General features: G+C 48.6%; 1 protein-coding gene across 1 annotated transcript in view; it reads left to right on the forward strand.

Moving 5' to 3' along the window:
- Positions 1-9,175: 9,175 nt before the first annotated feature.
- Positions 9,176-22,324, forward strand: part of NXPH1 (neurexophilin 1) — a 232,745-nt gene continuing 219,596 nt past the window's right edge. Inside the window, exons 1-2 of the mRNA XM_020999963.2 lie at positions 9,176-9,748; positions 10,923-11,086. Coding sequence (XP_020855622.1) covers positions 11,033-11,086 — 54 coding nt within the window. The 5' untranslated portion in view covers positions 9,176-9,748; positions 10,923-11,032. The remainder of the gene's footprint in view (positions 9,749-10,922; positions 11,087-22,324) is intronic.

Genomic DNA, 22,324 nt, shown 5'->3' on the forward strand with positions numbered 1-22,324 from the left:
TGTTGGCCAATCTGATAGGTGTCATGTGGTACCTCAGAGTTGTTTTGATTTGCATTTCTCTAATCAATAATGATTTAGAGCATTTTTTCATATGACTATAGATGGCTTTAATTTCTTCATCTGAGAACTGTCTGTTCATATCCTTTGACCATTTATCAATTGGGGAATAGGTTGTGTTCTTATAAATTTGTCTTAATTCTCTATATATTTTAGAAATGAGGCCTTTATCAGAGAGACCCGGTTGTAAAAATTCTTTCCCAGTTTTCTACCTTCCTTCTAATCTTAGTGGCATTGGCTTTGTTTGTGCAAAAACATTTTAATTTAATGTAGTCAAAATTATCCATTTTGCTTTTCATAATGTTCTCTATACCCTGTTTGGTCATGAATTCTTCTTTTCTCCACAGATCTAATAGGTAAACTATTCCTTGTTCTCCCAGTTTTCTTACGGTATCAGCCTTTGTATCTAAGTCATGAACTCATTTTGACTTCATTTTGGTATATGGTGTGAGATTTAGGTCTATGCCTAGTTTCTGCCATACTCTTTTCCAGTTTTCCCAGCATTTTTTTTCAAAGAGTGGGTTCTTATCCCAGAAGCTGGGGTCTTTGGGTTTATCAAATAATAGATTACTATAGTCATTGACTACTGTGTCTTGCATATTTAACCTATTCCACTGATCCACCTCCCTATTTCTTAGCCAGCACCAAGCAGTTTTGATGATTGCTGCTCCATAATACAATTTAAGATCTGGAATTGTTAGGCTACCTTCCCCTGCATTTCTTTTCATTAGTTCCTTTGATATTCTAGACCTTTTGTTTTTCCAAATGAATGTTGTTATTATTTTTTCTAACTCTATAAAATAATTTTTTGGTAGTTTGATTGGTATGGCACTGAATAAGTAAATTAGCTTAGGTAGGATTGTTATTTTTATTATATTAGCTTGGCCTATCCGTGAGCAACTGATGTTTTTCCAGTAATTTAGATCTGATTTTATTTGTGTGAAAAGTTGGGCTTAGCTTATTGTTTACCTTATGTTAACTCCTGACAAAGATACCTGAAATGATGGACCAAGTGGCCCATCCAGCTGTGGGTCAGTATGGGTAATGGGCATTTCTCATCTACTTTGGTATTCTATGTAGATGGGCACAATGGCCTCTCTCACATCTTACTGAGGAGACTATGGAACATTTCGTGGTGTAACATCATGTGTGAGTAGGAGGTTTGGGAGAAACTTGCCATGATCGGGGAAGCCTTCTTTTTTTGATCCTGTACACACAGGACAGTGGCCATAATGCACAAACACTTACAGTTAACCAAATGCTTGGTCACTGAGAAAGTCTTTGTATTAGTGAAATTGAAAATGCTTGTTTTTGAGTCATAACTCATCATTTAACTAAGAAATTTACTTTTTTTTTCTTCAGTTCAAAGAATGTCAACATTAGAAGAGAACCCAGTTCAACCCATTCCTGGAAGTAATCCCTGGTACAACATACCGACAGATGGTTTTCCAGTGTCTGCTTGAAGATGTTTAATGAAAGAGAACCTGCTACTTGAGGGCTACTCTATACTATACTTTGGGGTAGCTCTCGTTCTTAGGAAAGCTTTCCTAACCTCCAGTCTACATTTGCTCCTTTGCTCCTTCCATGCCTTGGTCCTGGTTCTGCCTTCTTTTACATGAGAGCTTTTCAATACTTAAAGAGAGCAGTCATGGTTCCCTTGGCTGAGTCTTCTCTAGGATAAAGTTTCCTAGTCTTATCTTCCCAGCTTGGACCTGTGGTTCTTTCACCATCCTAGATGTTTCCCTCTGGATGCTCTCCAGCTTATCAAAGTCTTCCCTAAAATGTGGTGCCTAGAACTGAGAACAAGATTTCCTAAGAGGACTTAAGAGGAACAGACTTCTGAACTTCCTCTGTTTCCTAAGGTAATGCTGATGAGCTTTTAGCTGACTGATTTATTTCAGGGCAGAGTTTTATTAGAACAAAAGCAAATCTTTTTTTTTGATGCAAAATGGAGAAAGAAATGTAAAATGGAGGTGGTCATCCTGATTACTTCCACCTTTGGCTCCTTGTATGCTTCTTTCCATGTCCTACCCCATCCTACTACAAAACCCCAAGCCTTTCATCTAGGATTTTCAAATGAATCATTTTGGGGGTAGGGTTGGGGGAGGATTGTAGACTTACAAGGAAACTTGCTTCACTTTGCCCGAGCGTGGAGTTCACTTGCCCAGCTCCATTTAGATCTCTGTTCAAGTTTCCCTGGGGCAGACTTTCTTGGTTTTCTCACTTTTTTCCTGTTAAGGAGGGCAGTGATGCCTGACAATTTTGTGCATTTCTTTAAAAATGTCAGACAAGATTTTGGGAAAGGAATTTCTATGTTTATAAAGGATTGCTCAGAATCACAGTGGTGAGCAAAAGTTGGCCCTGACAGTGGATCTCCACTGTTAATTACCTCAGTGACATCTCTGGTGAAAGACAGTAGGAAGGTATTGGCCTTCAATAAGTGCATCTGGGGTGAGTCTTTGTTTTTTGGTCTGGATGCATGATCTATTAATGTGGTGATGTCCAGGTGTGGAGATTCCCTCCTTCTGTTGATGAAGATCATAAACTGCTCCACATTAGCTCCTTAGAGTATTCCCTGGGGACCTTCAAGGTGGTAAAGTGCCTTGCTGATAGATATAGACCTTTACATAAGCAGTAGAGCCTTTATTTGACTCTACAGTTTTTGCACAAGGACAATGCTAGATTCACAGAGCTAAAGTGTGTTAGAGGCAGAATAGGTACTCAGGTCTTCCTGACTCCAAGGCAAGACTTCTATCAAGCATGTTACGCTATCTTTCTTGGATGGTGTCAGCCCTTAAAAAGAGATAAAAATATTGACTTGAACCTTTAGACTCCTCTTGTCTAAAAATATTTAAGTAAACCACAGGGATGATCACAAGCGGATCACCCTCCACCCCCCACCACTCAGTACATCAGCTACTCTTTAAAATTAGATGGGCTGAACTGAAATGACTGTGGGCTGAGCATTCTGGAAGGAATAAACATAAGGTAAACATAACAGTAATAATAAGGACAAGAGGAGGACCTAGAGATATCATCTGAGCACATGAGAAACAGACTAGAAACAGAAATGCTTTTGGAAGAAAAGGGTATCAGCTTACCTCGTAGCAATGAAGACTGACAATAATTACCTACCATTGGACTTGTTGGATATAACCAATATTTACTTACCTGAATGGAAGAAAGGACAAAATTCCAAGAATAGAGCCAAAAAGTCCTCTCTAGGCAACACCTGTGTGGATTCAATCAACAATATGTTGACAAGGAAGTATAATGAATGCCTGAGCCATATGGATTTGTGCAGGGCCGGGGAACCTGAGGCTGAGAGGCCCTTAGGTGTGGCCGTTTGACTGAATCCAAATGTCACAGAACAAATCCCTTTCATAAACGGATTTGTTCTGTAAAACTTGGACTCAGTGAAAAGGCTGCACCTGAGGACTTAGGAGGCCACAGTCTCCCCACCCCTGGTTTAGAGTAAGAGGGGTTTATGATGACCACTCAGGAGCAGGTCGAAGCTTCCAGAAATTACAGAAGGTCCATCCTTAGGGAGGCCAACCTTAATGACCAATGCAGATTATGCAAGGAGTTAGCAAAGACTGTGTGATGTCATTGCAGGCTGCAAAAGTATAGCACCTACTGAATATCTATTGAGATCTCACCTGGTGGCTGGAATTAGATACCAGTAGTTCTCTTTCTGTCATGAGCAGAAGACAAACCCCATTCTACAAATACTGACCTCAAAATATCCTGGAGAACTCACCCGATAGAGTGGACCATTATCACAGGCATAACATAGTTCACAATCATTTTGTTCTAACACTGCCTATAGAAATTTAAGGATGATGATTTTAATAGATGTCCCCATACAAAATACGCCAAACCTCCAAGCTGTATGGAATGAAAAGTTTTCAAAATCTAGAGACCAAAGAGAAGGAATGAAATTACTTGGAAAGAAGAGGAGGTGCACAGGACACACCTGGCACTGTTTGCTGCTGGCTTAGTGAGGAGTCCCTGGACAGAAGAGGAGTCAGGTAGCCTCAGGACAGAAGAGGAGCTGAACGTCCATTGCTTTTGTTCAATCACAAAAGCGGTGATCTGATTCGTTTGGAGAAAAGTCTAAAGAACATGAAATGTTAGAATAATAACAGGATTTGGATGTGGCCCAGGATAATTTCTATGTGAACTCCTCTGAAAGAGAGGAAAATGAGATTAGTAACAATAATGATAATAAACAAATTAGTAAATAATAATTATATTCATAATAATTATGATAAATGATAACACAATGAGTAAAAACAGTTATATTAGTAAAGACAATAATATTTATTTGTAAACCTGTATTTCAGCTATAATTACTAACATACAAGTTTACCAAACACTTTAACTACATGAGCTCATTTGATCCTCAAAATAATCCTGTGAAATAGGTGCTATTATTAATCTCATTCTACTATGAGGAAACTGGAGTTGAGAGGGAAAACTGAATGGATAGAGTGTGACCTTAGGCAAGTCACTTATCCTTTCTCAGCCTAAATTTCCTTATCTGTAAAATGGTGATGATACTAACACCTACCAATTATGAAGATCAAATGACATAATGCCTTGAGAGTGCTCTGTAGACAAGAGCTGTAATCTGGAATCCTCTGGGGAAAATCAGGGTTAAACAGCTAGTGAATGTCAATGACAGGATTTGCATCTAGAACTCCCTGGCTCCAAGCCCAGTGCTGTAGCAAAGCTTATATAAAAAAGTTCGATGATCAACTCCAGGCTGTCAGGTCTTCCTAGGGAAGGTGCCTGGGCGCCCTGTTTCCACAACCCAAGTGCTGATTCATCCCCATCACTGGGCTCCTGTGTGGCTTCTTTTCCAACATCATCAGTTCCACGCAGGATGAAATTGAAAGGTGCTTGATCTTTTCTATTTTTGAATCAGGTTTTACAAATCTGTGTTCTCAAGGGTGAAAAGAGCCTGCAATGAGCATGTTTTTGAAGTGAGGGCAAGCAAAGAGCTTGGCATTTCCCAGAAAGAGAAAAGAAGAGAGGAAGAGACAGAGACAGAGAGATAGAGAGAGAGAGACAGAGACAGAGAGAGACAGAGACAGAGAGAGGTGTGAGCAAAACACACACAGAAGCATTGCTTGACTCTGCCAAGGTGACTATCCTTTGGTGCTCACAGCTTTTAGGGACTTTGGTGTTGGGAGTGAATTACAAGGTTTGGAGTAAGCCTTGTTTTTGAGGTTTAGGGAGCAAACTCAGTCAATTCAGTCAAATTCCACAAACATTTACCAAGTGCCTATTAAAGCTGTGTGCCTCTTTCATAGACACGGTGCTGGAGCAGACCTTAGAGAAATCCAGTCCAAACTTCTCACTTGACACATGAGAAAACTGAGGCCCAGAGAGGTGAAGTGACAAACCCATGAAGTTAGTAAATGAAAGAGCTGAAATTCAAGCCCAGGTATGCTGAAGCCAGAGCCAGTCAGTCACTCCATCTGTCAACAAATATTTATGAAATACTTATGTGCCGGGCACTATGTTCAGTGCTGGGAAAGGCAAGGAGAAGCAAGGTTAGTAGCTGGTGCAGTGGGTAGAGTGCAGGGCCTGGAGTCAGGAAGACTAATTTTCCTGAGTTCAAATCTGGCCTCAGACACTTCCTAGCTGTGTGACCTTGGGCAAGTCACTTAATTGTGTTGGCCTCAGTTTCCTCATTTGTAAAATGAGCTAAAGAAGGAAATGGCCAACCACCCTAGTGGCTTTGCCAAGAAAACTCCCAGTGGGGTCATGAAGAGCCAGATACAACTGAACAACAACAGCACCCTCAAGGAGAAAATATGCAATTGTCTACATGGACGAATGGAAGATAACTCAGAGGGAAGGTGGGGGGGGTAGGGCTGGAGATAAGGCCTGCAAAAGGCCCCCTGTTGAAAGCATGATTTGAGCAGAATCTTGAAGGAAGTCAGGGGGCAGAGATGAGGTGGGTAAGCATTCCAGCCATTGAGAAGAGCCAGGGCAAGAGCGTTGGATGGTAGGAACAGCAATTAAATCAATGTGGCTGCAGTGCGCAGTGTGTAGAGGGGAGTGAAGTTGAAGAGGACTCGAAAGGTAGGAAGGGGCCAAGTTGTACAAAGCTCTAAATGCCAGGCGATTTTGCATTCGCTTCTGGAAGCGATAAGGAGCCAGCGAGTTTATTGCGTGTGTATGTGACATGATCAAGCCCACTAGAGAAAAATCGCTTTGGCTGCTGAGTAAAGAGCCACTTTGGGTTGGGAAAGACAAGACGGAGACCAATTAGAAGTCTATTGCAATGGTTAAGGTGCATGGTGATGAGGGCATGTACTAGAGTGGTGACTGTGGCAGTGGACAGAAGGGTACACAAACACACACACACAGGAGAAAGATATTATGTAGAAATGAAAAAAATTGGTAAGAGTTTGGACACACAGGGTTAGTGAGACTGAGGAAATTAATGACAACAGCCTCTGTGACAAGGAGGATGGTGAGGTCCTTGACAGTAATAATGATAATAATACTAAGTAACTGTAGGAAACTTGCTGGTCAGCTAGGTGGTGCTGCAGATAGAACACTGGTCTGGGAATAAGGAAGACTCATTCTGAGTTCAAATCTGGCCTCAGACACTTCTTAGCTATGTGACCCTGGGCAAGTCACCTGTTGGCTTCAGTTTCCTCATATGTAAAATGACCTAGAGAAGGAAATGGCAAACCACTCCTGTATCTTTGCCAAGAAAACCCCAAATGGGGTCATGAAGGGCTGGAAACGACTGAAACTGAATCGACTCAGTAACAAAAATAAGGCTAAGAGGAGAGAGTTTGGGGGGGAAGAGAATTAGTTCTGATTGAACATGTTAATCATAGAGAGGCCGGTTCTACCTGGATGTGGAGGGCACTGGATGCCAGGCATAGGCTTTTTAATTTTATCCTGGGCGTCATAGGGAGCCCTCGAAGGCTCCCTCGGTAGTGGTGTGAAGACAAAACTCTGCTACTCTTCTTTCTCAGAATTAGAGAAGTAAGAGAGTGAGATGGATTTGCAATTCAGACTAGGTGAGAATCTCTGTTATTTACTTCCTCGGTGACCTTCCACAGTCTATTTCTCCTTTCCAGTCCTCAGTTTTCTCATCTGTAAAATGAGGAGGTTGAGTTGTATTTATGACAGATCCTTCAACCAATCATCAGTCCTTTAGCAAATGCTTGCTATGTAAATTAAACAGTCCTCATCCTCAAGGGGCTTCCATTCTATTGGGAGAGAAGACAATACAAGAAACCACAAAAATCACACGCTTCTTTTTTCTCCAAGAGTATCGAAATTTTGCTAAGTACAGCGAGAGAAAAGAATACACCTACTCTCTCTCCAGTAGAGCTCCCCCCCTCCCCACTCCCACAATGCTGGCAGGGGGTTAGGCAGATGCTTCTCCATCTGGGTTTTCCTTTGTCCACGAAGATCGCAAGAGGCAGAAAGCTAATAGCAGCAACAGCAGCAGCAACAGCAGCAGCAGCAGCAGCAGCAGCAGCAGCAGCAGCAGCAGCAGCTTTTCTGGAGGTCCACTGGAGCCCCGTCAAGCCAGAAGGGAAGTGTAGGAGGCAGGCAAGCAGCTCGGTGGTGTCTCCAGGGGGAGGCGTTGCCCCCTTTTCGTTGGCTGAGAGGTTTGCTTGGGATCTCCCGGAGCCGAAGTGACCTAGGCTGTTGGGGAGTGGGTACGAGCTCTTCGACGTCCGAGCAGCAGGGCTGGAGAAGAGCGGATCTAGCTCCTGAGGAAGGCTGGCGTCGCACCGAGTCGTCTGTTCACTGCCAGTTGGCCCCTTGGACAGTTCCCGTCAGGTGCCAGGCGAACGCTCGGTTCGCCTATTTCGTGGAGCGTGGGCTCACTCTAATTCTCATTGTTTCGCTGAAAGACAAGAGTCAAACCAGGCTTGATAACATGCGGACTGCACTGGGCGGGAAGGGGAGATTTAGGTGGGGAAGGAAGGAGGGAGGGCTTCCCCCGGCCCAGCCAAGCTCCAGCTCAGGCCGGCCAGGGGCCTGGAGAGGCCACATCGGAATGGGTCGATTCTGGTCCTCTACTGTGAGAGTAAGAGGAGGAGGAGGGGAAGAAGGAGAGAGAGGGAATGATTACTTGGCCTGACCTTGTCACGCACTGATAGGAGAACCTGCCTTATTTAGGTTTCACGGCATAGGGGGTAAGTTAGAGAGATGAGAATAAGAAAGCTAAAGAGGGAAGTAAGGAGTGCAGAGAGGGAAAAGAGATACAGGGAAGGAGAGGGAAAAGAGGGAGGAGGCAGAAAGTGAGAGAGGAGGGAGAGAGAGAGAGAGAGAGAGAGAGAGAGAGAGAGAGAGAGAGAGAGAGAGAGAGAGAGAGAGAGAGAGCAGCACCGGAGGATTAGCTTGTAAATCCATATTCAGCCCCATCCTCGCCTAGACATCACCCCACTCCCCGCCTTTCTCCATCAGGGGTCCGACAAAGCTTTCCGAACCAACCCTGTCCCCGCCCGGCCTGAGGTAGGCCAGGTAGCTCTGGGGACCATGTGGGGCCCGCTGGCCAATGGGTCCCCCGACCCCCCAATGAACTAGCTTTGAACTACCCCGCCCCACCTCCAGGGTGTTGTCTAGCCCCTCTCCCTCTCTTCACCCTTCTCCAATCTCCCCTGCCCCCCGGGCGGAGCAAGCTAGGAACACAGAGCTCAAGGTTCCCGCCCCGTCTATGTAGCCCAAGCCCTGGCCCTGAGGGCTCCGCCTAGAGGAGGTGAGCTCCGGCTCAGGCTCGGGTTTGAGGCTGGGAGGTGAGGTTAAATATGAGGGCAGATGTGTATGGGGGGGGCGTCATTCTCCTTCTTAGGTGACTGATGGAGACCGGGAGGCCTGGAGGAGAGGAGGGAGGGAAACAGGGAGAGGAGGGGTAAAGCACTCCGAGAAGGCAGGCGTCGAGGTCTTCAGTGTACCCCGCAGCTTCAGGGAGATCAAGGCTCTCCACCCCTCCACCCCACTCCCCCAAAGTCTCGGGTCCTGATCGTCCTCACCTCCCCCACACAGAATCTGCCTTGGAAGTTGCCGCCCAGCAGGCTGGCCACCTCCCCCTCCTCCTCCCCTTGTGTCGTCCCCCACCCCCCAGCCCCACCGGTTTCCAGCCGAGAGAGACGGGCAGCAGCGAAAACCGGGAGAGGCGGCTGCTCTGGCTCCTCCTCCTCCCCGCGCCCGCCGCCGCCGCCGCCGCCGCCTCTGCCGCTGCCGCTGCCTTGGACTTCGTGTCCCGCCTCCCAGTGCATGCCCTGGAGGGTCTCAAACCCTGCGTGTCTAGGTCTCGGAGCCTGTCTCTCAGTCTCTCTGCGCTTCTCTTTGGGTATCGGCTCTCTTCTGGCCCTCGCTGGAGCCTACTCTAACCTCCCTCCACCTTCCCAGCCCCTTGAGCTCTCCAGTTCCCTGCGATGTGAATCCAGCTGGCATCGGGGCGGCCTGGGGCTTCCTTGAACTGCGCCTACCCCTGGGTGCAAGCACGGGAGGCGTTTCGGAGTCGCTGCCTCTCAGGCTGAGCAAGTCCGAGGAACCCACCCGCCCCTGCTGAGGCATGGAGGCGAAGCGCCCGCCGGGGGACCGCCGGCCCACTGCCAGGCACGAACCCTTGTAGCTCTATTCTACATGGAGCCTTCCTGGAGAGGGACCCGGTCGCCTTCCCATTCTGCTCGGTGCGGTACGTGTAAGGGTGCTTGCCTGCCTGCTTATCTCCTCTCATCTTTCTCTTCTCTCTTTCTCTCCCCCCCCACCCCGTCCTCTCCTCTCCTCTCCTTTCCTCTCCTCTTCTCCTCCCCACGCCTCTCTTCTACTAGGTAGATTGAGACGGAGAAGGGAGGAAAGAGGAAAGGGAAGTGGAGAGGCTCCTTGGAGAAAGAAAGGAACACATATCTGGGGCGACCCTCAGCTCCTCCACCCCTTTCTAGAGCTGCGCCAGAAGTTAGCAACGGGCGTTTATTCTTTGGTTGAGAAAGTGGATGCTGAACCGTGTGTGGTGTGTGGTGTGTGTTGTGTGTGTGTGTTGTGTGTGTGGTGTGTGTGTGTGTGTGTGTGTGTGTGTGTGTGTGTGTGTGTGAGAGAGAGAGAGAGAGAGAGAGAGAGAGAGAGAGAGAGAGAGAGAGAGAGAGAGAAAGGAGTCTAGTGTGCACACTGATTTTCCCACATTTTTCTGTATGCAAATCTCGCGACCTCCCCCCTCCCCACGTCTGGAGAAGCTGGTTGTCTCTCTCTCTCTCTCTCTCTCTCTCTCTCTCTCTCTCTCTCTCTCTCTCTCTCTCTCCCTCTCCCCTCTTCTCCCTCTCTCTCTCCCGTTCTTCCTCTCTCTCCCTCTCCCTCCTCCCTCTCACTTATCCACTTTCCTTCCCTCCCCCTTTCTCCTCCTCTCCCCCTGTTCCCCTGTCCCCCTCCCGACCGGTCTCTCGGCTGCTGTGTGCGTGGAGAGGGACTGGCTGGGCTGCTGGGGAGCCAGCACCCTCCTTGAGTCCGAGTCGCCCTGCTTGCTATAAAGCAGAAAGGAAAGCACGTTGGCGGCCAGCGGGACTCGCAGCTCCAGCCCAGTGCGCACGCCACTGATCTCGGCGCTCGGCGCTCAGCGGTCTTCAGCCTTCGGCCACCCCCGATCTGGTGGGCCAGGAGCGCAGGGCGCAAGGGACTCTCGCAGCCCCTCAGCCGCGGCCACTGTCTCTCTCTTCTCCGGCGGGCACAGGCTGTACCGGCTTTTCGGAGTTCTTTCCTTCCTCGGGGGTTCGCTTTTTTGGCCGGCTGTGCTCCAGTGTCTGCCTCTCCCTGTCTCCTTGTCTGCCGGGCTAACCTTGCCGGGTGGTCATGGGTTCTATTATTTCATTTTTGTTTAGGCTGGTGAGAGATCTCCTTCCTCTGTGAAGTGGCCGTCAGGGGGATCTATGTTCTTGAGGGAACAGAGACTCAGCGCAGGCGAAGGAGAGGAAGTTTGAGACGCGGGAGGATGCAGGCTGCGTATTGGTACGTCCTTCTCCTCTGGCAGCCTACTCTCTACCTGGTGAGTTTCGCACTGTCTCGGCTCTTTTGGCATTTAAATGCAAGAAAAGGAAGCAGCGGGGCCGGGAAGGATGGGAATCGGGGCCTGGGAGTAGAGAGAGAAATGCTTCTCCAGGCGGCTCCTGAGACCTGGGTGGGGAGGGGATTCGTTGGAACAGAGAGGCGAAGTTGGACGCCTGCCTCCAGCTCGATTTTCGGTGGGGTCCCTCACCCATTCCCTTTCCCTGTCCGCCCCTTTTCTTGTGCTTCGAAGGAGCCTGCTGAGAGGGTCTTGAACCCCATCCATTCGGATGCGGAGGGAAAGGATGAGGGATGTGTGTGTTTGTGTGTGTGTGTGTGTGTGTGTGTGTGTGTGTGTGTGTTCGCGCGCGCGCCTGTGTATATGTGCTTTCTCTGAGGGGAGAGGGCGGCCTCTGACGGAGAGGGGCCACAGAGGGGACAGTGGGCTAAGGAAGTTTCTGGCACAGGTAATAAATAGGAGACAGAGACCTTGCGCCTGGCTGGTGACTTTGAAAGTTCTCCAGCGGGGATGGGGAGGGGGTGGGTAACTTTCTCCGAGTTGTAGGGCTCGCCTAGGATGAGTGTGCGTACAAGGCAGGGTCACAGGCAAACGCTTCAAGCTTTTATCTGACCGCTCACATTATTCAGAAACCCAAGGCCGAAGGCGTCTTCTCTCTGCTCCCCACTTCCTCTCCTTAACCAGAGACCCCTTTCCCCTCATTCACTCTGTCGGGAGGTCCATCATCCTGGCACTCGTACAAGGGGTATGGCTGACAGCTTCCACAGGTTTTGGCAGAGGCTCATTCCTCCTACAGCCTTGGGGGCTTCGTGCCGCACTCCTGTGCTTTGGATTCTACGGGACCCCGACTCCCAGAAGGGGGCTCAACAGGGCTCAGTCCTGGCTGTCTTGGTCATGGACTGGTTGGCTTCTGGACTGCTATCCTTATCCCTAAGGATAGGGATATCCAGGCACAGGCCTGGTTAGGAGGAACCCTTAGTCCCTCTGGCCTGGGACTAGTGACGGTGGGGAGCCCCTGTCCAGTGTCTCCCAGCCTGGACACCCCAGCTTTTGGATCGGGCGTTGCATCTGTGTCAGGAGCCCAGAGAAGGCATGTAGATGAGGCCAGGACTCTGGGGTTCGGGAGAGAGAGGGAGAGAGAGAGAGAGAGAGAGAGAGAGAGAGAGAGAGAGAGAGAGAGAGAGAGAGAGAGAGAGAGAGAGAGAGACAGCGCGAGCCAGATCCTGAGAGCTGTTCACAGGTTACTGGGGGTGAAGATAACTCCACCCCTCCCCCCACCTCCACTTAGGGCCGCATTTTCCTCTTTCTGTGGCTGCTCAGGGCCGCTAGAGGGCGCTGCGTGTCAGCCTCTCGGGTTCTGGACACCTCAGGGGCAAACAGGTGAACGCAGGGTGATCAGTGAGCAAGGGCATCAGAGTTGGAGGCTCCCGCTTGCTCGTCGGTATCTCCAAAGCCACTGAGTGACTCTCATGTGGGCATCTTTTCGAGACTCAGCCATTACTAGTGTCCCTGATCCCTTACCTATACAAGGCAGCTGAGAATAGGGGTGTGTGTATGTGTGTGTGTGTGTATGTGTGTGTGTGTGTGTATGTGTTGGGGGGCACAGGGAGCCTTGCTGTGGGAGAGCAGCGAGCCTGGGAAGAGTGACCTGAGAGAAAGGAAAGCTTACACGGGAGGGGCAGGGCAGGCATCCAAACAGGGTTGGGGGGGGAGGGGAAGGTGCCTGTCATCCTGAGGCCCCGAAGGGCTCTCCAGCCATCTCGCAGGCAGGGAGGTAGGGAGGCAGGCGACCGGTTTGAACAGATCTTCTCAGAAAGTAAGAATAGGCACTCCTCGACGGGGTGGGCTCAGCTTCTTGCTGGTCTTGACCAGAGGCAGTCCAGAGCCAGATAGAGGACTGAAGCAAATATTGGGGTGTGTATGTGTGTGTGTGTGTATCTGTATGTATGTGTGTGTATGTGTGTGTGTTTGTCTGTACAAGGGCATGTGCACAGCTGAGGCATCTCTGAAATCCAGAACCCAACAACCTGGCTCCCATTGCTGCCTTCTGAGCCCCCCAGTGCCACCCCCCACTCTCCTTTAATTGTAAACGGGAAGATTGGGAGACCCAATCCGGGAGCAAATTAGGTGGATCCAATTACCCCTCACTCACAGACTTCATTACCTGGAAGCCTTTTGGCAGCACCGAGAAAAGAGACAATTTCCCAATTTCTGGAAAACAATTCCCTATGTGAACAATAATGCTCCTGCTGGAAGGGGAGGCAGGGACACAATCCTTTTCTAGTCATGTGTGTGTGTGTGTGTGTGTGTATGTGTATGTGTGTGTACGTGTGTGTTGGAGGGTTGGGGTGGGTGGGAGGCTGTCTGGCCAACGGCTTTTTCTCCAGTCCTTCGGTCTTGTTCCACCTCGAGGGCAGTACACCTCTGGTTGGGGGTCAGGTTCCATGGTTCCTTAGAGTTTTGATCCAGTCACTGAGATTGCAGGGGGTAGAAATTCAACTTCCTTGAATTCTGTAAGCAAGCAGCGGCGAGCCATCGGATCGGTGCTGTCCAGAAGATAAGGAAGCCTGCAGATCTATTACTTCTGGGAGGAAGGGCTTTCTGGTGCTATAAGACAATAGGTAGGCCTTGCCAGCTGGGCTTCTGCACTGATTTTTTTCCCCACAACCCCCCCAGTCCCACAATGCTCCTTCTGCAGTCTGGAGGCACCTACCTTTTGGAAGGGCTGGTAGACGAAGCCTGAATATTTATTTTCCTCGGGCTGCTTCCAATTCCACTGAAAAAGGGGCATGCTGAAGCAAGCTAGGCATATACAGGAGGGGAGCTGCTGCATCAAGGCAGTCAAGTTGCTCTCTGCCTTGATCGCTGCATTCCTGGACTGCACTGATCTAGCCCTAAGATAGTATTAGAAGTTGTCAGGGTAGGGATGGGTTTACTAAATCATCTGCTTGCCAAAGAGAGAGGCCCACATGTCTAGGGCCAGAGTCCAAAGGAGTCCAGGACTTTTCCCTTCCTACATGTCTTGCCTTGATTTGCCCCATTGGCCCACAGCCCTTTGCTTTCACCTCTCCACCACCTGGAACCAGCTCTTTGCTGGGAAGCAAGCAAGTGTGATTGGTTTCTTGGCCCAGAGATCGACTCTTTGGAGCAGGAACCTTGGGAGGAATTTGAGATAATGATTTTGGACTTTTGAAGTACATTTTAGGTATAAGTAAAAGGACTGGGGCAGGGTAGGAGTAGATAAAGATAGAACCAGCTGTTAGGAGGGTCCAAGAGAATGAGCTTTCATCTTCCAAGCAAGATTGGTTTTTTCCTGGAAGTGAATCAGAAAACAGTTCCCAAAGTTCATTTACAAAGCTCATTTGTTTGTATAACACTTGAGCTCAAAAAAGGAGCCAATCATCTGAAAACACCTGCTAGTGAAGGGAAAAGCACAGGCCTAGAGATCGGAGCAGACAGGTGCCACCACTCCTGCATATTTAGGAGTCTCTTGGGGTGATCCATAGGCCTGGAGGTCTCAAGTGTGAAACCTCCCCCAAAAAGAGGCAGGTCTAGACGATCTCTAGAACCTTCCCTGGTGACCAGAGAGCCATAACCACCATAAGAGACAGGTGCTTTTACTTTTCCTTTTTCCTGGCGAAAGGGGGTTGAGGGGAGAAGCATGTGGTTACTGGCATAGAGAAGTGGACATCTTAACTGGAGTTATTTCTCCCTTGGGCAGGTGGAGAACAACAAGGGGCTCATGAGAACATTTCCTTAGAGATGGTGGAGGAATCTAGTTTGGGAGTGAACCCTCTCCAACCTAGAAGTCTATGAAGCAGCCCCCAACAACATGGACAGAAATGTAACTTGGTTGAAGGGCCTTCAGAAAATTTGCCCCTTGTCACTGAGATAGCTCCGGTATGGGGCATATTAATGTCCCCAGGGAGAAGAATGAACCCCAGGGGGACTTCCTCTGGCTGGTGAGAACAGGCAAACACCTAGTCAAAATCTCTAGGAATCTGCTTCTAATCTGAGTAGAATGGAGCTTCTGCCAAACCAACATGGGGAAAGAGCTGAGATTTGGATGAGGCTGTTTACCCAGTGACTTCTCACAAAATATTTTAAGGGATCTTGGAGCCAGTGGAATATTTGTGCTTTGAGCTATTGGGAAAGACAATAATTCCATGCTTACTCCTTTATGAACTGCATCCTACCATGCTGCCAGCACCGTGGGGAAAAGGGGAATTGGAGGAAGAGAGAGCAGGGTTGGGAGGAGGTGGGAAGGATCACCTCTTTGGGTTGGGTTTTTGTACTTTTCTATGACTACAGATTAAACTGTCCACAGACATTTAAAATCAAATAGTTTTTTTTAAGGGAATGTCTTTGATAGTTCTTTTATTTCATTTTATTGCCCTTGAAAAGGACAAAAAACAATCCCCACAGGGCCACAGCTCATTGTCACCTGGTGATTTCCCTAATAAGGCCAGTTCTGTAAGTCGGGCTGAAAGGTCAGAAGCACAATGCATACAGACAACAATGCATTGTACCCTCACATTTCTGATTTAGGATAGGATCTGAGCACCTCAGCTTTAAGATCTCAGGAAATATGGTCTTTAGATGTAGAAGTCTGGGGTCAAACAAGCATGACTTGGAGATCAAATATTTTCCTGCAGTGCTGGGGTGGGGGTGGGGGTGGGAAGAGAAGGAATCAGATAGGAGCACCAGGCTTCAACAGGCCCAACTTGGCCATGGTCCATTAGAAGAGAATGCTTTCATTTGGAGCCTGGCCTTCTCTTCACCTAGGTGATGGGTTAGTGGAAAGTTCGGAGGCTTTGGGAGGAAGGTAAGTGGCTTGGTTGTTGCTAAGCCATCCTGAAGTGCTTTTATTTTCCTTCTGGAAAAAAAAAAACACTATTAAGTTCGTGGCCCCAGTCTCTGTGCTGGTTTGATTTCTATTTGGCTTTGAATTTTTAACGGTGATTTCCCCCTTAATGAAAGTGTTGTCGTGGTGAAAAATAGATCAGGTGCCAGAGAAGGAAATCGGCTGATTTTTGTGATATGGACCCATGGCCTACTTTTCTGTGTGAAGGGAGATTTTCTGCAGATCATAGAAATTGACAGCATTGTCCAGTAATAACAACTGTCTACAGTATTTTCCAAAAGTCACTTTTGTGATGAAAGCATTTGGGTATTGCTTTGTCAAATAAGCAATTTTCTGTCTTTTGCGTCTTAGATTTTAAGGAAGGAGAGGGAGAAAGGGAAGACAGAATCTTTCAAGGTGCACACACCAGAAGGGCATGTTGTTCAGATCTCTCAGTTTGAAAATATTTGGGGGTTCTTGGATGTTTAGTAAGAATTAACTCTATTGAAGGGACCTCCCTTTGAACCCTGCCTGCTTCCTTTCCCCCCATTTTTGAAATGGGGTCTACTTTGTTGTCAGTTTTGCTCAAGCTGAGGTACTTGTGGCTTATGTTAATGTTTGTTTAGGAGTTTTTGTAAAGAAATTGAATCTGTGCCTGGATTTCTTGACACCATCTGGAAAGGGGAGTGTGTGTGTGTGTGTGTGTGTGTGTGTGTGTTTACTGCTCACTTGCTGGCTCAAGGAGGGATTTTTTGGAACGCTCCACTTTCACACTTTTGAGTAGAAGGAGGTTCGTCTACATTCAATTCATAAAGCGGCCCGGAGGTAGACGTACCCCGAGACTTGCAGTTATCCATTATAAGCATCGTAATGACCTACTTGGTCTCTCCAAGCGCCATTTTAATGAATAAAAGGAAAACTCCGATCCTGTTCAATCCGGAGGAAAATTGCCCTGGGGAACCTCAAAAGACTGCTCGTTGGTCTCCCCTTTTCTGGTTCCCCGCTGTTTTTCTCTGCCTTCCTGATCCCCGGCTGCCGGCGCCAGGGCCCACGGATGGTGTGTGTCAAGTCGCTGTCGTGATTTATCAGCTCCCCACGAGCTCTTTCTGTAAGTCAGCATTAAACAAGCTCTCGGGTGCTTTGTAAACACGACGCTCGCGTTTTTATGCGGCAGATTGGCATGTTGACGACTCCGCTTGAAGGAATGTGACAATAAAGAGAAAAACCAAAGCTTGGCAAGCACTTAATCAAGGATAAAAAGGTTCCGCTGTAAGGATGTCACTCAATTTATAGTGAAAGTCGAATGAATTACGTTTAATGAAAGTGCTCCCCAGATGAATATTACCGGCAATTTCCGGAGCTGGCTCTGTCAGGCTGATAGGAGGAAATGCCAGGTCCTAGTTGAAAAGATCGCCAATCTCAATTGTTGTCTATGCCAGTGAACCCGAGAGGGCGAAGGAGCCCTCGGTGATGTGACCTGGCCTGGCAGATTCCCAAGGCGGGTCCAGGCTTGGTGCGCCCGCCCCGCCCCGGGACATCCTGACGGCCCGAAGGACAGACTGAGGGAGAGACAGGGGTGAACGGATGGTTCGAGGGACAGCGAGGAACATGGAAAGGAAGAGTGGAAGAGGGAAAGAGGGACTGAGGAATTGACGACTCGTGGGATTTAGGGGAGGAGGGAGAGAAGTCCTGGACTAGGGGCAAAGGCTTCCTAAGTTTGCGGTCTAACCCCTGCTGATGTTGGCTGAGGCTCTAGCCTGCGTGCTCTCCCAGCCTCTGGCTCTAAACATAAACGTGGTGTCTGTAAACTAGTGCCAGAAGTTTCTTTCACCTTGGAGGCACAGGCTCAGGAAACCTCAGGGATCTTCTTCAAAGAAAGTTCAGCAGCAGCAGCAGAGAAAGTTCAGTAGGCTTGTAGGGGTTCACAGAGAGGTAGCACCTCTTCTATGGGGTTTCTGGGAATTCTGTCCGTGAGAGGAATGCTTACCCACACAGAGTTACCTTCTCAGTTTCACTTTTTCAGCCCTGACTAATACCCTTCCCCAACCCCCATTCACACTTCTGCGCTCTGAACCTGAGACAACTCTGAAACATAGAAACTTTAAATCAAGGTGGGGAGAGAGGGAGTGGCAAGTGGGGGAAAGGAAAGAGAGGGAGAGGGGGGAGAGAGGAAGGAGAGGGAGAGAGGCAGGGAAGAAGGAAGGAGGGAGGTGGAGAAAAAGAGAAGGAGCAGAGAGAGAGAGAGAGAGGGAGAATGACTTTTCCTTTCATATATATATATATATATATATATATATACATATATATTATAATATATATATATATAATATATATATATATATATATATATATATACACACACACACACACACACACACATATACATATATTTCACAATCAGTCAAATCGCCGCTTAGTCAAGCACAGTGTTTCCTTAGAAACCAGCTCTTCGGTGCGTCTCTCTGTTCTGGGTTTTGCACTATCCTCCCTCCATCCCTTTCTTTCTCTTTCCTTCCTTCGCCCTGGGCTACCCAGGCCGCAGTTAGTCTTTCACTCCCCTCCTCTCCAATTTCTACCTCAGGCTTCCCAGAGACAGGGGCTGGAGACATATTGGAGCGCTAAGGCAGGGAGAGAATCTCAGGACCCGGAGCGGGGTCCCCATGTTTTATGTAATGTTCTATACACGTACCACCGAAAGAAGAGACAGAAAGACCAGACACTCTATCCCAATCCTTCATTAAAGCCTTAAAGCTATTTTTAAACCCACCGTTAAAGTTGGGGACGGGAGGCTTTCTTGGGGGCAAGGTGAAGCCATTTGACTAGCAAATATTTGCTTCTGGGCTAAGTCAATGAATATTCAGAGGATAGGAGACTCAGCCACCTTCTCTCTGGGCGGATGAGCTTCACAATTGGCTTGCCGGACATAATTTACTTCTGAGATGCCGCAATGTCTGCCTACGTTTGAAGGAAGGTTTACCAAAAGGCGAAAAGGCGTGCGCCCTATCGCCTCCCTAGGATCCTCTTCCAGGTTCACTTTTGGCAGCACATAATATTTAGGAGTATGGTTCTCTCCTGAAACTGCCATGGCTTAAACGCTGTATAAAGTTCTGGGCCCCCAGGTTCAGGCTAGACAGCCGGCGGCGTTGCGGCGCTAGCTCCCTCCCGGCAGGGTGAAGATAGGGTGCACAGCAGGCTGGAGCTCTCTTTCAGCACCACGGACAGCGCGCCACTCCGGGCTCTGGGCTTTTCTCCTAATCTTGTCCTGGCTTCTGATTCCAGCCTCTGGATGCGGAGCAGGACATCGTCGCAATCAGGGGCAGGGAATAGCTCTTTCAGCACCACGGACAGAACCACTTCCTTGCGACTCGGCTTCCCTTGTCAGCCGAGTGCCTCTCACTCCGCCGCCTGCCTTGAAATGTGGGAGTCAGATACAGCCACTTGCTGGGGCTGGTTCTTTCAGCATAGCAGGAAACGCCGCACTTTTAGTTCTGCATTTCTTTCCTAGTCCTGCCCGGGACTCGATTCCCTTCTAGATCCTGGAACATTGGGAGTCAGAGCCCCGGGGTCCTGGCCGAGCCTGGGCTTTTCTGTAGACCTCGGACAGTGCTATGCTCCTTAGTTCTTGCAGTGGCCGGGGACCGACTCTCAGAAAAGCACAGTCAAATACAAGTGCCGTCCGTGGGAGGCCCAAAGGGAAGGTTGTTTTCCTCCTACTAACGCGGATAATACCACATGTTTTTTGGAGCGTCCCACGGAAGGACAGCTCCCCTGGGCGTCTCCCTTGGTGCAGCCCACCCCTTAGCTCTCCTCCCCCTCTGTACCACCACCCTCCCCGCCCCGGCCTCTCCATAGGCTGGGCTCTGACAAAGCAGCTCGAACCTGGATGGTCAGACCCCAGGTTATCCCAGGGCCTCTGTTCCTCCGGGACGCACACCTAGGTTGTTTTCCGAGGAGGCTGAAAACTCCTTACTCCTTTGCCCTCAACACCTTTGGTCCTCCTATCCCTCGCCTCCCCTGTCTGGGCAAGGCTGGCCCTTGATCCTCACCACCTCGGACCCAGCCAGGCTTTACGCCCTCCCCCCCTCCCCGCTCCTCCTTCCCAGCTCAGGAACTGATCTAGTCTAAAGCTGAGTTTCTCCAAGGGTGCCCAGGCGATCTCCTGGCTCCAGCCTCCTGGTGTGTGTGTGTGTGTGTGTGTGTGTGTGTGTGTGTGTGTGTGTGTGTGTGTGAGTGAAAGTCTCGTACTAATTATTATGAATTTCACAGAGGGCAGAGATTATTCACGAGAAGTCGGGAAACCTGTGCTCCGACTAGGAAAATCGATCCCTTCGCTATCGGAAGTGCCCAGCTCCCTGTTAATGTAGACAGATGGGGGCGCAGCCCTCATTATTCCCTGTGGCTCTGCGGCCTCCGCGGGGAGCTAAGGCAAACTCGATTTTATTTATCATCATTAGATCTGAGGAACGAGTCGGGGGGCGGCCAACGAATACACACTACACAGCAGACCTGCTTCTTCCCCCGCAGTTCCTCTCATCCTTTCTTGGTCTCTAATTTTGAGGACCATAACCCAATAACTTTCTGCCACCCTCCACTCCCTGACCCCTACTTCCTGAGTCGCTGCCTTTGTGGCTTCAGAATCAGGAAAGAGGGTTTCCAGGAACAGATCAAGGGACTCATTTAGGAAGCCACCGGACAATACGTAGGCCAAAGTATAGGCGGCCTGAGGGGTCTGCCCACCGTCCTCATGCCTCAAGACAAGCAACTCATTGATTTGCACTCCTACTGCTCCCGGTTCACCTTGCGCTCCAAAGCTCGGATAAATGTGTGTTTAGCAGGTGTAGTCAATAAAGACAGGATCTGTGGAGGAAAGCCCGAGCTGAGGGATTCTAGCAGCTCAGAACAGGAGAGGAGCCAGAGGAGAGAGGAAAGGAGCAAGAAAAACCAGGAGCAAAGCCGCCCTTCTCCCTTCTTTGCTCCGTTAGATTTCCAGTCTCCTGGGTGTGTGTGGTGGGAAGGGTTAATGAAGAGCTTAGATGTGCCTCAGCCCGGAGCCCTTCATCAGCCCCTGGCTGGTCTCTTTCCCCGTTCAGTTTTACTAGGGAGAGAGAAAGGCTTATTTCTAGTATTTTCTCTATTCAGGTTCATCCTGAGTTGAATCTGGGGTCTCACTCCACTAAGCTGTATGGACTTTCCTTTACCCTTTTCTCCTTTGCCAACTCCTCTCTCTAATCCTATCTTGGCGCTTCTGCTGCCGTCTAGTGGTGAGCTCCCTTCTGCCCTCTCTCAGGCCTGCTGAGTGATGCCTGCGGAGAGCTTCCAGTGTGTGCAGGGACACACATTCTTTGGGGGAGATTGACCTCACTTTTTCCCAGGATACTCAGAACACCTCAGATCTAGTCTGATGCTTATTTAAGGTTAGGCAAGGATGTGTTTCCTGAAGGCAGTTTTCCTCTCATCTTTGTTGGGTAGTATCTGAGCTGCCTTAAAGCAGGCCAGAGAAAGCTACTTTTTTTTTTGAAAGCTACTTTTTTAAGGGAGTGTCCAAAAACTTAAAACATACTCTTTTGGGGCTTTTCCCTGACATTATAGGTTATTCTGAAGTATCAACTTCAATAGTGATCAGAAGAAAACAAATGATGATGACAGATACAAAGCACGGGGACTTTGGAAATGAGAAGTGGCAATGGAAATGCATCTGCTTGCCTTTGCAGGCAACCCAGCCTTTTACAGCTGATTGTGAACCATCCCTCTGTTTTGTCTTTAATGTCAAGGAACTTGCCAACACAGAGCCAAAAGTGCAAGAAGCCACCAGAACCATCCCTCTTCCCTGCTCCCTTTAGAGGGGTTGTCATTAGTCCATTTGTTTTCTGTAGCCTACTTTCAAGGGGAGGACTGGTCATTTAAATTAATGTAGCACACTAATGAAGACAACTCAAGGAAGTACTTCTATTGAGGTCTCACTGGTTTTCTTTGTTTTCATTTTATTTTTCAAACTTTTCTATCTATCCTCCTAGCATAGTAACTCCTCTGTAAAAAGATGGCTTGAACTAGATGATGTCTAAGGGCCCTTCTGGCTCTGACATTCTGTGTTCTCTTCTAAGGTCACTCACTGCCGGCTCTGAGATTCGATGGCATTATGGTGTCCAAGCTAAAGGAATATGGCTGCAGTCTGACCTTAGTTCTTGCCTCCAGGAGGAAAAGGGTTGCATACAAGGTAGAGAGACATTTATAAACCCAGACTGACCTACAAGCATAAAAGGCCAGTGTCTCCATTAGCAGGATTCTGCAAAAAGCTGCCTTTGAATACATCTATCTCAGCAGAAAGAGGTAGCTAGAAATATGTTACCCTCCTGTGTCCTCTTCTCTCCTCTGCTCCC

This window comes from Phascolarctos cinereus, unplaced genomic scaffold (genome assembly GCF_003287225.1).
Source record: "Phascolarctos cinereus isolate Bilbo 61053 unplaced genomic scaffold, phaCin_HiC Scaffold_1;HRSCAF=81, whole genome shotgun sequence".
NCBI classification, from domain to species: Eukaryota; Metazoa; Chordata; class Mammalia; order Diprotodontia; family Phascolarctidae; genus Phascolarctos; species Phascolarctos cinereus.